The sequence below is a fragment of the Mirounga angustirostris genome, unplaced genomic scaffold, assembly GCF_029215605.1.
Source record: "Mirounga angustirostris isolate CCGP_5_RB_7025 unplaced genomic scaffold, mMirAng1.0.hap1 SCAF_10, whole genome shotgun sequence".
Classification (NCBI taxonomy): Eukaryota; Metazoa; Chordata; class Mammalia; order Carnivora; family Phocidae; genus Mirounga; species Mirounga angustirostris.
Window position 1 is genome coordinate 22,155,834 of NW_026991718.1, and position 17,020 is coordinate 22,172,853.

Here is a 17,020-nt window from a genome sequence, read left to right on the forward strand (position 1 = left end):
TCTCTTTTTTTAAAGATTTTATTTATTTATTTGTCAGAGAGGGGGAGGGAGGGAGAGCACACGAGCAGGGGGAGTGGCAGGCAGAGGGAGAAGCAGGCTCCCCGCTGAGCAGGGAGCCCTCCGCGGGGTCAATCCCAGAACCCTGAGATCATGACCTGAGCCGAAGGCAGACGCTTAACCAACTGAGCCACCCACGCGCCCAATGAAATCTCTTTTCTATTCTCTTTTCTTTGGTAGTATGTGTCCTGTACTTACTCTTTGTGGCCATCCTCATTTCAGATTTCTTCTTTCATGCATGACCAAAAAATAAGTAGAATAGAACTTAGTATAGTATATATAGAATAATATATGTGTGTGTGTGTGTGTGTGTGTATATATATATATGTATATATATATATATATAGTGTGTGTGTGTGTATATATATATATACACATATTAGTAATATGGGGGAAATACTTATTTTTCTCTTTTTTTCTAAAGAGGCTTCTTAATTTATACCTTGAGCTACACACACACACACACACACACACACACACCGGTTCCCACTCTGTCCTGGCTTGCACACTTCCCTGAAGAAACTTTGGACATTGTCTCTACCCAGGAGAGTGGAGAGCTCCAACATCTGCCTTGTTAGACCATTTTAAAAATATGTCCTAGTCTTAGGATGTGATCATAATCTTGTAATATCTTCTTTATTCTCCCCTTCTAAACAAAGTGGCTCAAACCACAAATTACGTAAGTGAAAGTGGTCATGTAGCAATAGTGGGGGGATTTTTATTTTGTTGAGCCTGTCTGTACCCCTGTTGGGGATGCTTTTTGGCTAAGTCTTTTCCCAGTGAAGTGTGCACTGAATGGCCAAAGAGGTCAAATGTATTCCCATGTACTGAGAGATTGTATTTTAATGGGAAGGGACTTGTTGGCATATCTTTACATATTTAACAATTAGGTTGAATTACTTGAAATGAATTCAAATTGGGTAAGAGATGTTTGCCAGCATATATATATATATATAGTTTTATTGAGGGATATAGGCTGGTAACTTGCCAAACAGCTAAAGAGAAGAGAAATGTAGAATTGAAAAAGTACAAGTTGGGCGCCTGGGTGGCTCAGTTGGTTAAGCGACTGCCTTCGGCTCAGGTCATGATCCTGGAGTCCCGGGATCGAGTCCCGCATGGGGCTCCCTGCTCGGCAGGGAGTCTGCTTCTCCCTCTGACCCTCCCCCCTCTCATGTGCTCTCTCTCATTCTCTCTCTCTCTCAAATAAATAAATAAAATCTTAAAAAAAAAAAAAAGTACAAGTTGAGGCAACTAAACTTTTTTCTTTTTGTCCTAGAACAGGGACTCAACTACTTGATGAAGAAATGAAAGATTGTATATTTTTCCTATTAATGTTTAATGATGATCTCTGAAGGAAATGCAAAGCAAGTTACATAATGATCATTTTAAGTTCTGTACTGTGTTTTATATCTTTTTTTTAAAAGATTTTATTTATTTCAGAGAGAGAAATCAAGAGAGACCAAGCAGGGGGAGGGGCAGAGGGAGTGAGAGAAGCAGACTCCCCCCTCTGAGCAGGGAGCCCGACATGGAGCTTGATCCCAGGACCCTGGGATCATGACCTGAGCTGAAGGCAGACGCTCAAAAGACTGAGCCATTCAGGCGCCCCTTGTCGTTATATCCTACTGATACTTTGTGGTCTTGAGTAGCTCAAAAGGAATTTTCAGAATCTTGAGGTCAAGAGGTTTGCCAGTGAGGACTTTTGTACTCTTCTTATCAAATCAGTTCATAGCTAGGGCTGTCTTTCATTCACTATACTATGCTCAAGAGCTTACTTTTTTCCTCTGTTCATCAAATCTTTATTTGAACATCCCTTAAGACCTATTTCATGATTTCCCCATTGTCATTTGGTGCCTGTAAATCAAACTACTTAGTAGATCAGAGTAATTGCTGTCCTTTTAAAGGATGCATTTTTTAAAACCTTTTGTTTGTTTTCTTTTGATAGAAGACTTTTCTGGTGAGATTATTAGTTATGATATTAATGAATGTGATTATGTGGTACTATAAATGAAATGTGTCAATATTTGGAAGATCTGCATAACTCTGTGAATCAGTATTTTCTAAATGACCAAATGCATGATGGTACAAAATCATGCATTGAGTAGAAGATATATTTAAAGTGCAAGATAGATGAATGGAATTTAATGTAAGAGTATGAAATGCTTATTAATACAGTTTCAGATTCCACATTGCAGCTAACCTTTATTTTTAAAAAATTTTTTTTGAAGATTTTATTTATTTATTTGACACAGTGAGAGAAGGAACACAAGTAGGGGGAGTAGGAGAGGGGGAAGCAGGCTTCTCCGCAGAGCAGGGAGCCCGATGCGGGGCTCGATCCCAGGACCCTGGGATCATGACCTGAGCCAAAGGCAGATGCTCAATGGCTGAGCCAGCCAGGTGCCCCTGCAGCTAACCTTTAAGAAACTTCCACTTGTTGAGTTTTGGTATAGTATCTAAGAAGAATATATCTAGAATTATTTGACAAGGCTATTAAAATACTCCTCTCTTTTTAAAGTACATATTTGAGTGAGGCTGGATTTTTTTTTCATATCCTTCAGCCAAAACAACATATTGCAACACTAAACGTAAAAGCAGATATGAGAATTCAGCTCTTTTATTAAGCCAGACATTAAAGAGATTTGCAAGAATGTAAAACAATGCCATGCTCTGTTTCTTTTGGAAATCCTAGTGATTCCATTAAAAATATTTCTATGTTAATATGTAGTAGGTTTGTTATTTTAAAATGAATTAATAAATATTTTAAAAATCTCTGGGTTTTCATTTTTTATATAGTAAATTTAATCCCTATAATTCATCTACACAGAAGCTCTTTGGTGTTCTCAGTACTTTTTTTTAAAAGAGTGTAAAAGGTATCCAAGACCAAAATGTGTAAGAACCTTTGGTGTAGTGCTTAAGCAGGGACTTGGAGCCAAATTGCTTAAGTTTGAAACTCAACTTGATTGCTTAATAGCTCTGAACAAGATATTGAACTACTTTTTGCCTCATCTATAAAGTATAGTAATATAGTGTATAAGGATGCGATATGGATTAACTTGAATATATGAAAAGTTCTTAGAATTTGTATAGCATTTGGCAAGCTGTATAATTATCACCTGTTGAACATTGGTAGTGTAACATGTGTTCTCCTTTATTGATGCTAAATTTCCAGCTTTCTAGAGATTGGGTGTTTTGGGTATTAACACTGTCAACTCTTATCAGTAGAGTCCTGTATCCACAGATATGCTGTATCCGCAACCTTTTCTGTAATCCCTTTTCCTCCAAGTCCATGGTTCTCAACCTTTGCTTTGCATTCGAATCACCTGGGAGCTTGAATTTAAAACAAACACCCCAATACCCAAGACCTCGGAGAGGGATCTCAGGTTAACCCAATTGAACCAAAATCAGGAGGTGGAGGGTAGGGCCCAAGTATCAGTATTTTTAAAGCTGTCTAGGTGATTCCGTTGCAAAGACTGGTAACCATTACTCTGGAGTCTGATCTTCTGCCTGGAGGTTCCGCCTTTCCCTCCGTGTTCTCCAGTAAATTGGAGCTGATTTCTCTCTCACACCCTTTATACCATTGTGCCTAGAGGTGTGTAGGTGTTCTCCTTGCTCTTCAGTGCTGCTACCACGGAAATTGTCATTCCCTTTTCCCTAAAATTCTCTACGTAAATGATTTAATATGCATATAGATGATTCTTCCCAGCCAGGCACGCTCTTGGTGGTACTCCACACCTTGTCAGTCCCAGTTACAGACCACCTCTGCTCCCTCGGTTGTAACCGTCCTGTTCTCTGACCACACCTCCCATCTCTCCAATTCATTCTTTTTAGTAGTTATCTGTTACTATGTTTTCTGTTAGTTATCAAACCTATTAGTCTTTTTATTCAGCCAATAGCACTGGCCCTGTTACTGCCGGACACCTACTGATTGACCTAATTGGAGGAGCAAACCTCACCCTAATGAGCATTAGCCTACCAGGCTTTTATTACCTTTGTCATTCTTTTTTTTTTTTACCTTTGTCATTCCTATTCTATTCACGGTCCTTGAATTTGCAGCAGCCCTGGTTCAAGGTTATGTATTTTTCCTATTAGTAAGCCTTTCCCCATGTAATAATACCTAATGATCCACCAAACTCAGGACCATTGGTTCTGCCACCCTTTCACGAATTCTCACCTCCCTTACAAACTTGCTTGTCTTTTTCCTGGCTTAACGTCCACGGTTCATAATTGTAATCATTCTTTTGCAAACCCTCTAAGATCTTTGCCTCTCTTTCTGTTGTGCTTTTCTGGCAAAGTCCCAAGCTTTGTTAAATCCAAATTCCTCTCACTTCACATTTGCACCCAGGCAATGAAATTTATGCTAATTGGTCTCACTTAAAAACCATCCCTCTAACCTCAGTAGGGCTTTTAGTGCTATCTGGAATTCTTCCTACATTTCTCCAGTCCATTTAGTCTACTAAATGTCTCTTCTAAGTGACTATTTCATACTTTCTTCTCCAACTTACAATATCCTTTCCTTCTTCCTGACTCCCGTTTGATGACCTTCCTTCCTGTTTCTAGGAGAAAAGAGAAGCTCTCTGGACCACATGCTCCTTTCACCTCATGGAACAACCTGCCTGCACTTAACACTCATTTACTTGGCTTTTCCTCCCGTTTCTATGGGTGGACTCTCTGTGCTCATTTCTAAGGCCAGCCCTCTTGGAGATCCCATCCCTGTCTACCTATTTGCTTTCTTTCCTCCTGCTATTCTGCCTCCTACCCCCACTTTATTCCCCACCCTCACCTTATTCCCCACCCCCTTCGCTACATGGACATTCCAGCAGAGGACAAACATCTGAGCAGAACTTTCCCTTGGACCCCACACTCCCCACTAGTTGCCAGTTTGAATTGTCTGTCTTAGCTATGTGCACTTTCTACGTATCCTTTCTTCAATGCTTGACAGTTCCGTTTTACATTACCAAAGAGCACCTGCTGAGGATGCTATTCATGGGTGTGTCACTGGGCCCAGTGGCCAGCTTTCAGGCTTCCTTAACTCACCTTGTTAACACCATTTCACACAGCTGATCACCTCTTTCTCCTTGAATCACACTCCCTTCCCTAGGCTTCTGGGATGCGTGCTGTATGGTGCTCAGTAGCATTTATTACCATCTACTGATCTATTTCATTGTTTGTTGTTTATTTTGGCCCACTAAAATGTAAGTTCTTGGAGAGCAAGGGCTTGGCTTGTTTTCTTTACTGCCTAGAATGGTGGCTGATGCTTAATAATAGGCATTTGATAGCTATTGTTGAATGAATGAATGTGAGCTTCACAATGACTGTCTGTTGACCAGATTTTCTCCCGTTCCCAGCTCCTTTCTTGCTCATAAGCTGTCATGGCCATTTCCTTCCTCTCTCTGGACCTTGCATTTCCTGATTTATTTTCCCTCTTCTCTACTCCATTCCTATCATTTCTAGGCCAAACCATCACCGGTGCGCTTATATTTCTGTGGGGCTCTGGTGTTTACAGAGCATTTATTAATATCTGGTATTACAGATGCAGATGGTGTGGGGATCTGGGTTGAATGATATTAGCATATAATGCTGGATTTATGTGCAGATGGAAAAAAATTAAAATTATAAAAGAATAAGAAGGAAATTAAGTCTTCTAGGGCTAAAATGATGGTCTTCTAGGATATTTAGGTTTCTCGTTTTATCACTGCCCTGCTCTACACTTTACGTTTCTGTCTCCTCATGATGGAATTCCGCCTTGACTTTCTGCCAGGATTTGTAGAAGGCCGGCAAAGTCACCAAGCTCAAAAGATGCTTCTAACTTCAGTTCTGTGTTAATTGCTAATTAAGAGTGATCTGTTCCTCTTAGATTTTCATAACTCTTTCCCTCTATGTTGCTGTGCTCATGTGATACTGGATTTGTATGAAAATTCCTTTTTCACTGGCCTTTTATGTTTGGCTCCGCAGAACCTTGCCTCCTGGAACCCTTCAAACCCTGAATGTCTGTTGCTTGTGGTGAAGGAGCTCGTGCAACAGTACCACCAGTTCCAGTGCGGCCGCCTCCGGGAGAGCTCCCGCCTCCTGTTTGAGTACCAGACGCTGCTGGAAGAGCCTCAGTACGGAGAGAACATGGAAATTTACGCCGGGAAGAAGAACAACTGGGTAAGGTGTTTTTGAGGATGGGAAAAAAAGGCACTTCCTTTGTAATAAAGTAATCAATTCTGATGTTCATTTGTAGTCATTCCCAGCCATTTCCTTAGGTAAACATGGTTTCAGGTGCCTGTGTACTTTCTCGAAATTTCTGTGTAATTCCTCGGGGAGGAATTATATGAGAGGGTGAATACCAGGGACCATTGGGAGCCACTTAGAAGCAGAAGGGACTTAAACGTTCATCTGGTTCATCATGTTCCTCAAAATGATCACCTGGGGAAGTTTGTAAAATTTGGAGTCTTCTGTCCTCATCCCCAGATGTTCACGAGTCGGGGTGAAACCTCGGGACCTGCCTGTATAATAAGGGTCCCTTGGAGGTTCTGAGGCCGGTCACATAGGCCACATATTTGAGACACTGACGAGAGCCCCTTCCTTTTCGGTGTAGAACGTCTCTCTCTCCCAGTCAGACAAGAGAGGTCAGTAACTCTGGAGGTAGCTAGCTGGTCTGGAGCCTTTTATAATCTCTTTTTGTAATTTTTTGACTTTGTAGGATCTTACAAACTCAAGTTGGATCGTGTCTCTCCTCTTCCCAGAACTCAAACATACTCTCTGTTTCTCACGTGCTAAAGCCAGAGTCCCTCCAGTGGCGCAGAAACGCCCTACGTGCTTCCCATCACCACCACCCTCCACGCATCACTGCTTCTCTCACTTCGTCTCTTACTTTCCTGTCTAAAAGTTTCCAGTTCCACCGTACTAGCACCCTCGCTGTGTGCAGACACACAGGTGTGCTCCTGCCCTAGGGTCTCTGTGTAGCGTCCCCTTGTCTGGCATATTTCCCCTAGATATTCTCATGGCTGACACCCTTCCTTTTTAGGTTTTACTCATATGTTATATTCTCTGTGATGCCTGTGTTAACACCCCCATTTTTTTTTTTTTTTAAGTAGACTCCATGCTGGCTCCCGGGATGGGGCTTGAACTCACGACCCTAAAATCAAGACCTCAGCTGAGATCAAGAGTCAGTTGCTTAACCGACTGAGCCACCTAGGTGCCCCCACACCCCCAATTTTTTTAAGCAACTTTTTTGAGGTATAATTTACGTACTGTAAATTCACCTGTTTTTTTTTTTTTTCCAAGATTTTATTTATTTGACAGAGAGAGCACAAGCAGAGGGAGAGAGAGAGAGAGAGAAGCAGGCTCCCCGCTGGGCAAGGAGCCCGATGTGGGACTCGATCCCTGGACCCTGGGATCATGACCCGGGCTGAAGGCAGCCGCTTAACCAACTGAGCCACCCAGGTGTCCCAAATTCACCTGTTTTAAGTGTCCCATTCAATGATTTTTAATACATTTGCCAAGTTGAGCAGCCACCACCACAATCCAGTTTGAGAATGGTTCCATCACCCCGATAAGATCGCTCATGCCCATTTATGGTTAATCCTCTTCCTACCCCTATCCCAAGACAAAGTAGTTGGGAACTACTAAACTACTTTTTCTCTGTATAGGTTTTCTTCATACAATGGTGTTCTTTTGTGGCTGGCTTCTTTCACTTAGCATAATATGTTTGCACTTCTTCCACGGCATAGCATGTGTCTCTGCTTGCTTTCTTTTTGTGGCTGAATGATTCCATTGTATAGACATACCACATTTTGTTTCTCCATTTACCTATTGATGGACATTTGGGTTGTTTCCACTTTTTGACTCTTATGAATAATGCTACTACAAACATTCACATGCAAGTCTTTGTAACACCCCCCCTTTTTAAAAGATTTTATTTATTTATTTGAGAGAGAACACGAGCAGTGTGGGGTGGAGGTGGGAAGAGCAGAGGAAGGGGGAGAAGCAGACTCCCCGCTGAGCATGGAGCCCCACCTGGGGCCCGATCCCAGGACCATGAGATCATGACCTAAGCCAAAGAAGGCAGATGCTTAACCGACTGAGCCACCCAGGCACCCTATGTAACACCTCCTTTTTTTTTTTTATTAAAGATTTTTTTTTATTTATTTGACAGAGAGAGACACAACGAGAGAGGGAACACAAGCAGGGGGAGTGGGAGAGGGAGAAGCAGGCTTCCGCAGAGCAGGACCCTGAAATCATGACCTGAGCCGAAGGCAGACGCTTAATGACTGAGCCACCCAGGCGCCCCTGTAACACCCCTTTTTAAAAATCGAATCTCGCACCCCCCCACCTTTACTCTGCTCTACATTTATTTGCATCTCTTTTTAACATACATATAATTAGCATGTTGTATAATATAGTGCTGCATAAAATAACCATTTCAGAATTTAATGACTTAAAACAACATTTATTATCATAGTTTTTGTTTGTCAGGAATCTGTATAGACAGACCCTCTGCTTCTGGGGCTCTGATAAGCTGAACTCAAGGTAGTGGCCAGGGCTGTAGTCTCCTCAAGGCTTAACTGCAGATGGATCCATTCTAAGTTCATTCATGTGATTGTTGGTACCATTTAGGTCCTTGTGGGCCTTTGGATTGAGGGTCTTAGTTCAGTCCTGGCTTCTGGCTGTTGGCTGGGGCTGCCCTCAGCTTCTTGGCTCTTCACAGGGCCTCTCCAGAGGGCAGCTCATAAGATGACAGCTGGCTTCACCAGAGCAAGCAAGCAGGAGAGAGAGTGTGTGAGATAGACGTCATAGTCTTTATGATCAAATCTTGGAAGTGATATCTCATCACATTTACTGTGTTCTGTTTGTTAAGTCCAGTCCATATGCAGGGGAGGAATTATATTGAGAGGGTGAATACCAGGGACCATTGGGAGCCACTTAGAAGCAGCCCACCACACTCATTTATTGTTTATTGTTTGTGTGCCTCTCCCCACTGGAATGTAAAATTTCAGGAAGGCAGGTATCTCTGCTCTGTTCACTGTTGTATCAGAAACACCTAGAACAGTGCCTGCCACATTGTTTATTTTCTATAAACATTGTTGAATGAATGAATGAATAAACCTGAGTCTAGTTAACCATAGAATAACTTTTCGATTTCCTTCTCTGTCTTAACTCTTTTAGGTTTCACTTAGTCTTCCTTAAGTTGAATATGCCTCCTTCCCTTTTATTCTTTAGCCTTTTCTTAAAGGACATGTTTCCCAAGGTCTTATACATGATTAATGCCTTTGAATCAGTAGGTTTAAAATTTATTGTTACAAATCATCTTGTTTGTTCAGTTCAAGTTTTTTTTTTCAAGTTTTTTTTTTAAACTATTTTGTTTATTGTGGTAAAGACACATAAAGTTAATTTACCACCTTCACCATTTCTAAGTATACAGTTCAATAGTGTTGAGTATCTTCACATTGTTGTGCAATACATCTCTAGAACTTTTTCATCTTGCAGATTTGAAACTCTGTGCCCGTTAAGTACCAGTTTCCCTTCCTTCTAGCTCTTGGCAACTACCTTTCTACTTTCTGTTTCTGTCATTTTGAGTCTTTTAGATTCTTGCAGTAAATGGGATCATGCAGCATTTGTCCTTTTGTGACTGGCTTATTTCATTTAGCATGATGCCTTTGAGGTTCATGCAGGTTGTAGTATGTGATAAATTTCATTCCTTTTTTAAGATTGCATAGTATTCCATTGTAAGTATATACACATTTTGTTTACCCATTTACACGTTGATGGACATTTGAGTTGCTTCCGCCTCTTGGCTATTGTGAATAATGCTGCACTGTATAAGGGTGTGCTAATAAATCTGCAAGATTCTGCTTTGAATTCTTTTGATTATATCCCCAAGAGTGGGATTGCTGGTTCATATTGCCAATGCTATTTTTCAGTTTTGAAAAACCTCTTTACTGTTTTCCATAATGGCTGCACCGTTTTCAGTTTCCACCAACAGTGCAGAGGTTAAGGCTTTAAACTATTGATGATTTTGCATCTTGAATCTGTTCGCATGGATTGTAAGGAAGACTTTGTTGAACTTAGTTTATCCTCTCCTCCTAGCATTTGTCTTATTAAATAATCATCTTAGTTCTCCTCTCAAAAACAGATGTTAGGTTAATTTGGCATGACTTCTTGGTGAACCTCTGTTGTCTTTAGTGCTGATAGACTCATTTGAAAATGGGAATCACTGTCAAACTAATTGGTCTTTGGTTTTTAGGGTTTTCCTTCCCACCCAATTCGCCCTTTGAATATTAAGGCTGATTTTAATTATATCCAGTTTTATGGCACCTTTTCCGAACTAAAAAGTTTTTAAATTGCAGTGGACCCTTGAACAACACGGGGTTAGGGGCACCATCTCCCCCCTTCCACCCCTGTCGTGCAGTCAAAAATCCATGTATAACTTTGGACTTCCCCAGAACTTAACTACTAATAGCCTCTTGCTGACCGGAAGCCTCACTGCTAACATAAAAGGTTGATTAACACATATTTTGTATGTTATATATATTATATACTGTTTTCCTCCAATAAAGTAGCTAGAGAAAAGAAAATGTTATTTTAGAAAATCTTAAGGAAGAGAAAATACAGTAATAGTCCTGTACTGTATTTATTGAAAAAAATCTCTTTATAAGTGGACCCGTGCCGTTCAAACCTGTGTTGTTCAAAGGTCAACCTTATATTCATTGGCTCAGCTAATACTTGACTTACAGTCCATCTAGATGTTGAAGTTTAAAATCATTTAAAGCAGCTAGACAGTTTATAGTGTTTTCATTCTTCACTTAAAAAGCCTACTACTGCTATACTTACCCCGGTTTATTTTGATTTACTACTGAATAATTTGTAAGCATTAGGGCAATGGGTATGGATTCAGGGGAAGTGAAGAAACTGAGAATCCCATAGCAAGGCAGGTTAGAGGTTAAGCTTCCAGCAGAGCAGGCCTAGGGAGGGCCCTAGTAGAAGTGGGAGCTGAGACTACAGAAGTAAAAAGATAGGCATATGAGTTAGTTACTGGTCAAGGAGCAGAATATAAAGGTGTCTTGAGGGATGAAACACATTCAAGCTTGGCAGACTGGTTCAGGAATGCATTAAAGGACAGTGTGCTAATGGAATCCATAACTAGACCAAGAATTTGGACAATAAACACAGGACGCCGGCAGAAAACAAGGAACTTGATTTTGAGTTTTGAGCCAAGACTTTTCGAATCCAGGACTGTATGAGTTTCCTTTTGCTGCTGTAAAAAATTACCACGAACTTGGTGGCTTAAAACTACACAAATTTATTATTGTTATAGTTCTGGAGGTCGGAAGTCTGAAATGGGTCTCCTTGGGCTAAAATCAAGGTGTCGGCAAAGCTGTGCTCCATCTGGAGGCTCTAGGGGAGACTGTTTCAAAACGGGTACTTAAGAAATTGGCACATGTGCTCTCAGAGATATCTTTGAGAAACTGTGGAGAAACAGAAAGATCCTGGAAGACCTGTAGAACGTAAAAATGTTGTGGAGATTTTTAAAAGAAATTACACTCAGGTCTTTACATGGTTGATTTGCAAACTTTTTTTTTAAAAGATTTTATTTATTTATTTGACGGGGGGAGAGAGAGCACAAGCAGGGGGAGCAGCAGGCTGAGGGAGAGGGAGAAGCAGGCTCCTTGCTAAACAGAGAGCCCCATGGATGTGGGGCTCAATCCCAAGACCCTGGGATCATGACCTGAGCCAAGCAGATGCTCAACCAACTGAGCCACTCAGGTGCCCTATGATTTGCAAACATTTAAATAAGAATGCAGTAGTCAGTTGGAAGGACAGTTGGGTAACCAAGAAACAGTCATGGCAGTTTATTTTACCCTTCTAAGGAAGGTGGATGTCGTTGACTTAGATTATCTCATTTTCAATAAAGCGTTCTGTCATTCTCCCTTAGTATTCTACTGACTGTATGTTCCTTTCTTGGTTGTTTGAATCTGTGGAAGAGCTACACCTAAAAGATTGGATGTAACTCTTGTCAGCCATCAGGTGTCTTGTGGAATGTCATAGGGCTTTTCTTTTGACCCTATTTTTTTTGTTCACTGTTTTATTAGGACATGCTTTTCAAATTTTCTGATAACATGGAGTGTGAAAAGGTAGTTATTATGGAAGACTACAGAATCTATTTAAAATTATTTTTATATTTATATGCACTGGAATGCTGTAGCAATCCCCCAAGATGCAGTTTGATAGGGGCTAAGCCAGTGCAGGACTGATGTCCATTTATGGAAAGTCTGCTCTGCTAGTTTTGGGTAAAAAAGGGTAACCCCCCCAAAAAAGGGTAACCTAAAAAAGTTTTGGGTAAAAGTATACCAGTGACAGCTTTTGCTCTTGAAGGTGTTAAAAATCCAGTTGAGAAGACTCAATGCACATTTGTAAAAAAATGAAATAGCAGTGTTGGATAAATTGTCTCAAGTGGTAGTACAGCCTGTGTAAGAATTTAGAAGACCCAGTCACTAAGGAATGAAGTGACTATGGAAAGCTGTCCCTGATGAACTGGAGCTGGCGGAGGCCATAAGGGAAGGTGGATATGGCATGATAGGTAGAGGAGGGCAGTGGGTAATGGTTGGAGAATAACTTAGGGGCATGACCTGCATGGGGAACAAGAATTGTAAGCACACGTATATGACTGGTTTACTTATCAATAAATCACATCTATTATCTCTCTCTATTTTAAAAGATTTTATTTATTTAGAAAGAGTGTGTGCGTGCAGGCGCATGTACGTGCTTGCAAGCGGGGGGAGGGGCAGGAGGAGAGGTAGAGAATCCTCAGGCAGACTCCCTGCTGAGTGCAGAGCCAGATGTGGGGCCCACAACCCTGAGATCATGATCTGAGCTGAAACCAAGAGTTGGACTCTCAACCAACTGAGCCACCCCAGGGCCCCACATCTATTATCTCTTATTGGAATATTGAAGCATGAAGACTTTTTATATGAAATAAATTGATGATTATGAATTAAAACATTAATATGCTCTCCTATAAATACCGTGAGATCAATATAATTGTAAATCCATTTATTTTGGTTCTCCTGATCCGACTAGCCCATCTGACAACTACTCTCTGTGATCAATCTAAGACTGTGCATAATTATTCAATACCTTTGGATTACAAAATCCTGTATTCTTTTGAGAGGATGGTGACTGCTTGTCGTTGCTGAATATTTCTTTCTGCCACATATATTTACATTCTTAACTTTCCATTTCTGTTGCAAAAGTGTGAGGCTCTTAAGAACCTGAGATGCCTCTTCCTTGTTACTGTCAGCTGGCAAAAGGAAAACTGTAATAGCCATGGAGAAGAGGAGAGGGTTCTGATCTCCTGTCAGCCTTCTGACAAGCCTGCCAATTTGAAATTTAGTGCTGCCTCCATACCACCTCAGAGACACTCTTCTTTTTTCCCCCAAACTTCCATCTAGAAGGTTTCAGCAAGTGAACACTTGAAGGTAAACATTTTTAAGAAAACCAGCAAAAACCTTTTGTTCTTTGCCTTTGTCTTTTTATGAAGTCATCTGTCTTATTTGCTTTGCTCATCTCCTTGAATGAGTAGATATTAGTTTTGAACATTGTATTCTTTATCTCTGGTGGTTTTGTAATTTTTAGTAAGCACTGTTCTTTCTTTTTAATTTGGAGAAAACAGATGATACATTGAAATGTAAGCTTGTATGTTCAGAATGAACAATTTTTTTTTTTTTTTAAGATTTTATTTATTTGACAGAGAGAGCACAAGCAGAGGGAGAGAGAGGGAGAAGCAGGCTCCCTGTTCAGCAAGGAGCCCGATGTGGGACTCGATCCCAAGACCCTGGGATCACGACCTGGGCCGAAGGCAGCCGCTCAACCAACTGAGCCACCCAGGCGTCCCAGAATGAACAATTCTTATGTGCCTGCATGGTCAGAGTTATTTTTTAAGTATACTTATTTATTTATTTAGAAATCACTATAGATTCACAAGAGGTTTTGAAATAGTACAGAGGTCTTGCATACCCTTCACTCAATTTCCTCCAGTGGTTGCATTTTACATAATGATAGTACAGTATAGAAACTAAGAAATTGACCTTGGCACGATGTATGTGTATGCCAGTTTACCACAGGCATCATTTCCTGTAACTACCACTGCAGTCGAATACGGAATTATTCCATCACCACAAAATCACCTGTTACCTCTTTGAGCAGAGTTAGTTTTAAGATTAGAATGTTAATTTTGATGAATGCCACAATATAAGCTACAGGTATTAAAATCATACATACTGTTTTGATACACTATATCAAAATAAGGGTGCATTATCAGTTTTCTCAATGGGTAAAGCCTAAGGTCTCATTTTATGTTATATATATCAACTGCCTTGCCAGTGTTTCCTGCATGGGTCTGTTGTATCTGAAGAACCAGTGTTTGTTAATTGTAACAAAGCACAGTAAGGAAATTTGTGATTTTTTTTTTCCTTTGGCTTTTAATTCCCAGAACTCAAAGTTAATCATACCTAATATTTCGATCAAAGACATTTTTCTTTCCTGCTATGAAATGAATGTTTTGAGATGTTCCACAACCATGTTTTCACATTTTTTACATATTAAAGAATACCAGTGGGTGATATGTGAGATAAAACAGTGTTTTGGCAACATATTTTTTCCTTTTCTGGGTATTTTCTTAATAATGACATACACTTATATAATGGAGAATGTGAAGCAATTATCTTTTTTTGTTATTGTAGTTGACCCCCAAATTCCAGTAAGATTTTAGGAATCCATGGCTTATAAATTAAGTTCTCGCAGCGTTTAAGAATATTGTGCAGAAAAGAAAGGAGCCATTCCATGAGGAGCTCCTCATTTGAGTTAATGACTGAGGCTTCTGCCATCTCATCCTGCTGTGATTTACGTTTCAGGGGAAAGTATATGAGGTTTGTTAAAAAATAAACTGAGGCATATTAAAATTTTTAAGAGTTTATTTGAGCAGACATGGACAGTGGTTAGGAGCATTCTACTGACAAAAGCTAGGGGGCAGGGTTTTTGTAGAGAAGACAAAGCAGCAAAGCAGGGGACTTAATTGATTGGCTGTAGCTTAAGTAGTTGCATCATTTGGGAAAGCCCAGTTGGCTGTTTGTGATTGATTGTTCTTCTTAATTTGGAGGCATTTATAGGAAATGATTGGTTTAGATTTCAGTTTGCTTAAGTTAGCTACCAAGCCATGAGAACCCCCTCAGTCTGATGGCCTCCTTGTTTGATTACTTTTATAGCAGTATGTATTAGAGTGTAAAGTCCTTCAGAGCAGAGGCCTGTATACATAGGAAATGTATTGGAGAGAGAGTGATCTGGGAAGTGGGAGCTTCAGATCTAATTCTGTCATTGGTTTTGTGTATATGTGACTATAGGTTTTCCCTGTGTCACTTTCCTGGAGGTAACTCCCCTGTCACCCACCCTTGACACAAACATAAATGAGATGCTGTGTGTGGGAAGCAAACAGAATTAAGCAAACATGGAGTTATGTAATACAAAGTATTATTATTATCATTAGCCTTCTCTTGTAAATAGTTGAAGTGAATTATGATAGGGGCTCCATAAATTCTAGATTAGTGGTTGTTCCCATATTATCTCTGAAAGTGCTGTTAATCATAAAGTACCATATGTGGATTAGTAGAGGTTGATGTCACTAAGATGCAGATAAGGAATGGAAAGCAAGGTGAAAGGGAAAGTTACTTTTTAAGAGGGAGAAAGTGGTGCTTGTCTTTCCAGGAGCAGTTCTGATAGAGTTCTGAGCTGGGGAGAGCAGGTTGTAGGGTGTCAGGAATGCAGGTGGAGAAAATGAAGTAAAGACAGTAGTAGGTTTAGACAGTTTTTGGAGGAAGAAGGAAAAACCATATTATCTGGAAATGGCAGTGGGGTCCCATGATCAACTCCCCCCCCTCCCCCACTAACCAGATGACATGTGTCCGCCTTCCTGTGAGGAGTGTGCCAGGTTCATGGTATTTGGAAACTCAAGTAGGTCTTCAGGTATTTGTGACAGAGAGTATCTAACAATGTGGGGATTAGTATTGATGGAACAATGTCTAGAACTGTGCGGTCCAGTACAAGAGCTCCTAGCTATACGTATATAGGTGGCTGTTGAGCACTTGCAAGGTTACTCTGAATTGAGATACATGCAAATGTGAAATGCATACCAGAATTCAAAGAATTCATACAAAAAATGATCTCATTAACAATTTTTATACTGATTACATGTGGAGATGAGAATATTTTGGATATATTGGGATATAGTATTAAAAGTGATCTCACTTGTTTCTCTTACCTTTTTAAATGCGGCTATTAGAAAATATTAAAAATCTTAAATTACACAGGTAGGTGTGGCTTATATTTGTGCGTTGTATCATCTTTCCCTTGGAGAGCGCTGATCTAGAATGGTGGGAGAGGAGGGCCAGAATGGTAAGAGAGGGATCAACATATCTGGAGAGCCTGGAAGCATGTGGGCCAGAGGATGGAGTGGGTGTTCTGGCGATACCTGTCTGCCTTATGTAGCAGGGGACCCGAGGGTCTTCTTTCATAATCCCTGTTGAATTTACGCTGCTTGGGAGTTATGCCCTAAAGTCGTTTGACTTGTAGGCAGGGATAAACTTGGACTCGCTCCTTTGTAAAGGGTGTAGTGTGAGAGTCAGCTGTGTTACACTTCTAGAACTGACAGATTTGTTTGTTTTTGTTGTTAACCACATGGAACTATTATGAGTTGAACATGATTTAAAATAAATGAACCCATGACAGGGGTTCACATTTTTCTTGTTTTTATAATGGATTTGTTATATTGAATTTTGACCCGTATGTCAGTAGGAGTACTTAGTATCTTGCTAGCAGTAGTTTATATCTCAGATTTTGACTCCATTCATAAGAAGTAGTATGCATGTACCTAAGTTAAAGACCTTAAAGGTGAATATGATAGCTTTTTCAGTGTTACTGACATGTAAAAGGA

At 40.3% G+C, this 17,020-nt stretch overlaps 1 protein-coding gene across 9 annotated transcripts in view; it reads left to right on the forward strand.

Annotated features, from left to right (window-relative positions):
• BABAM2 (BRISC and BRCA1 A complex member 2) overlaps positions 1–17,020 on the forward strand; it is a 400,157-nt gene that overhangs the window by 114,513 nt on the left and 268,624 nt on the right. For all 9 annotated transcript variants that reach the window (XR_010405476.1, XM_064572014.1, XM_064572016.1 and 6 more), the window contains one exon: positions 6,007–6,201. Coding sequence is in view for 8 of the 9 variants with exons in the window: in XM_064572014.1 (XP_064428084.1) it covers positions 6,007–6,201 (195 nt within the window). In the remaining variant the exon portion in view is untranslated. The remainder of the gene's footprint in view (positions 1–6,006; positions 6,202–17,020) is intronic.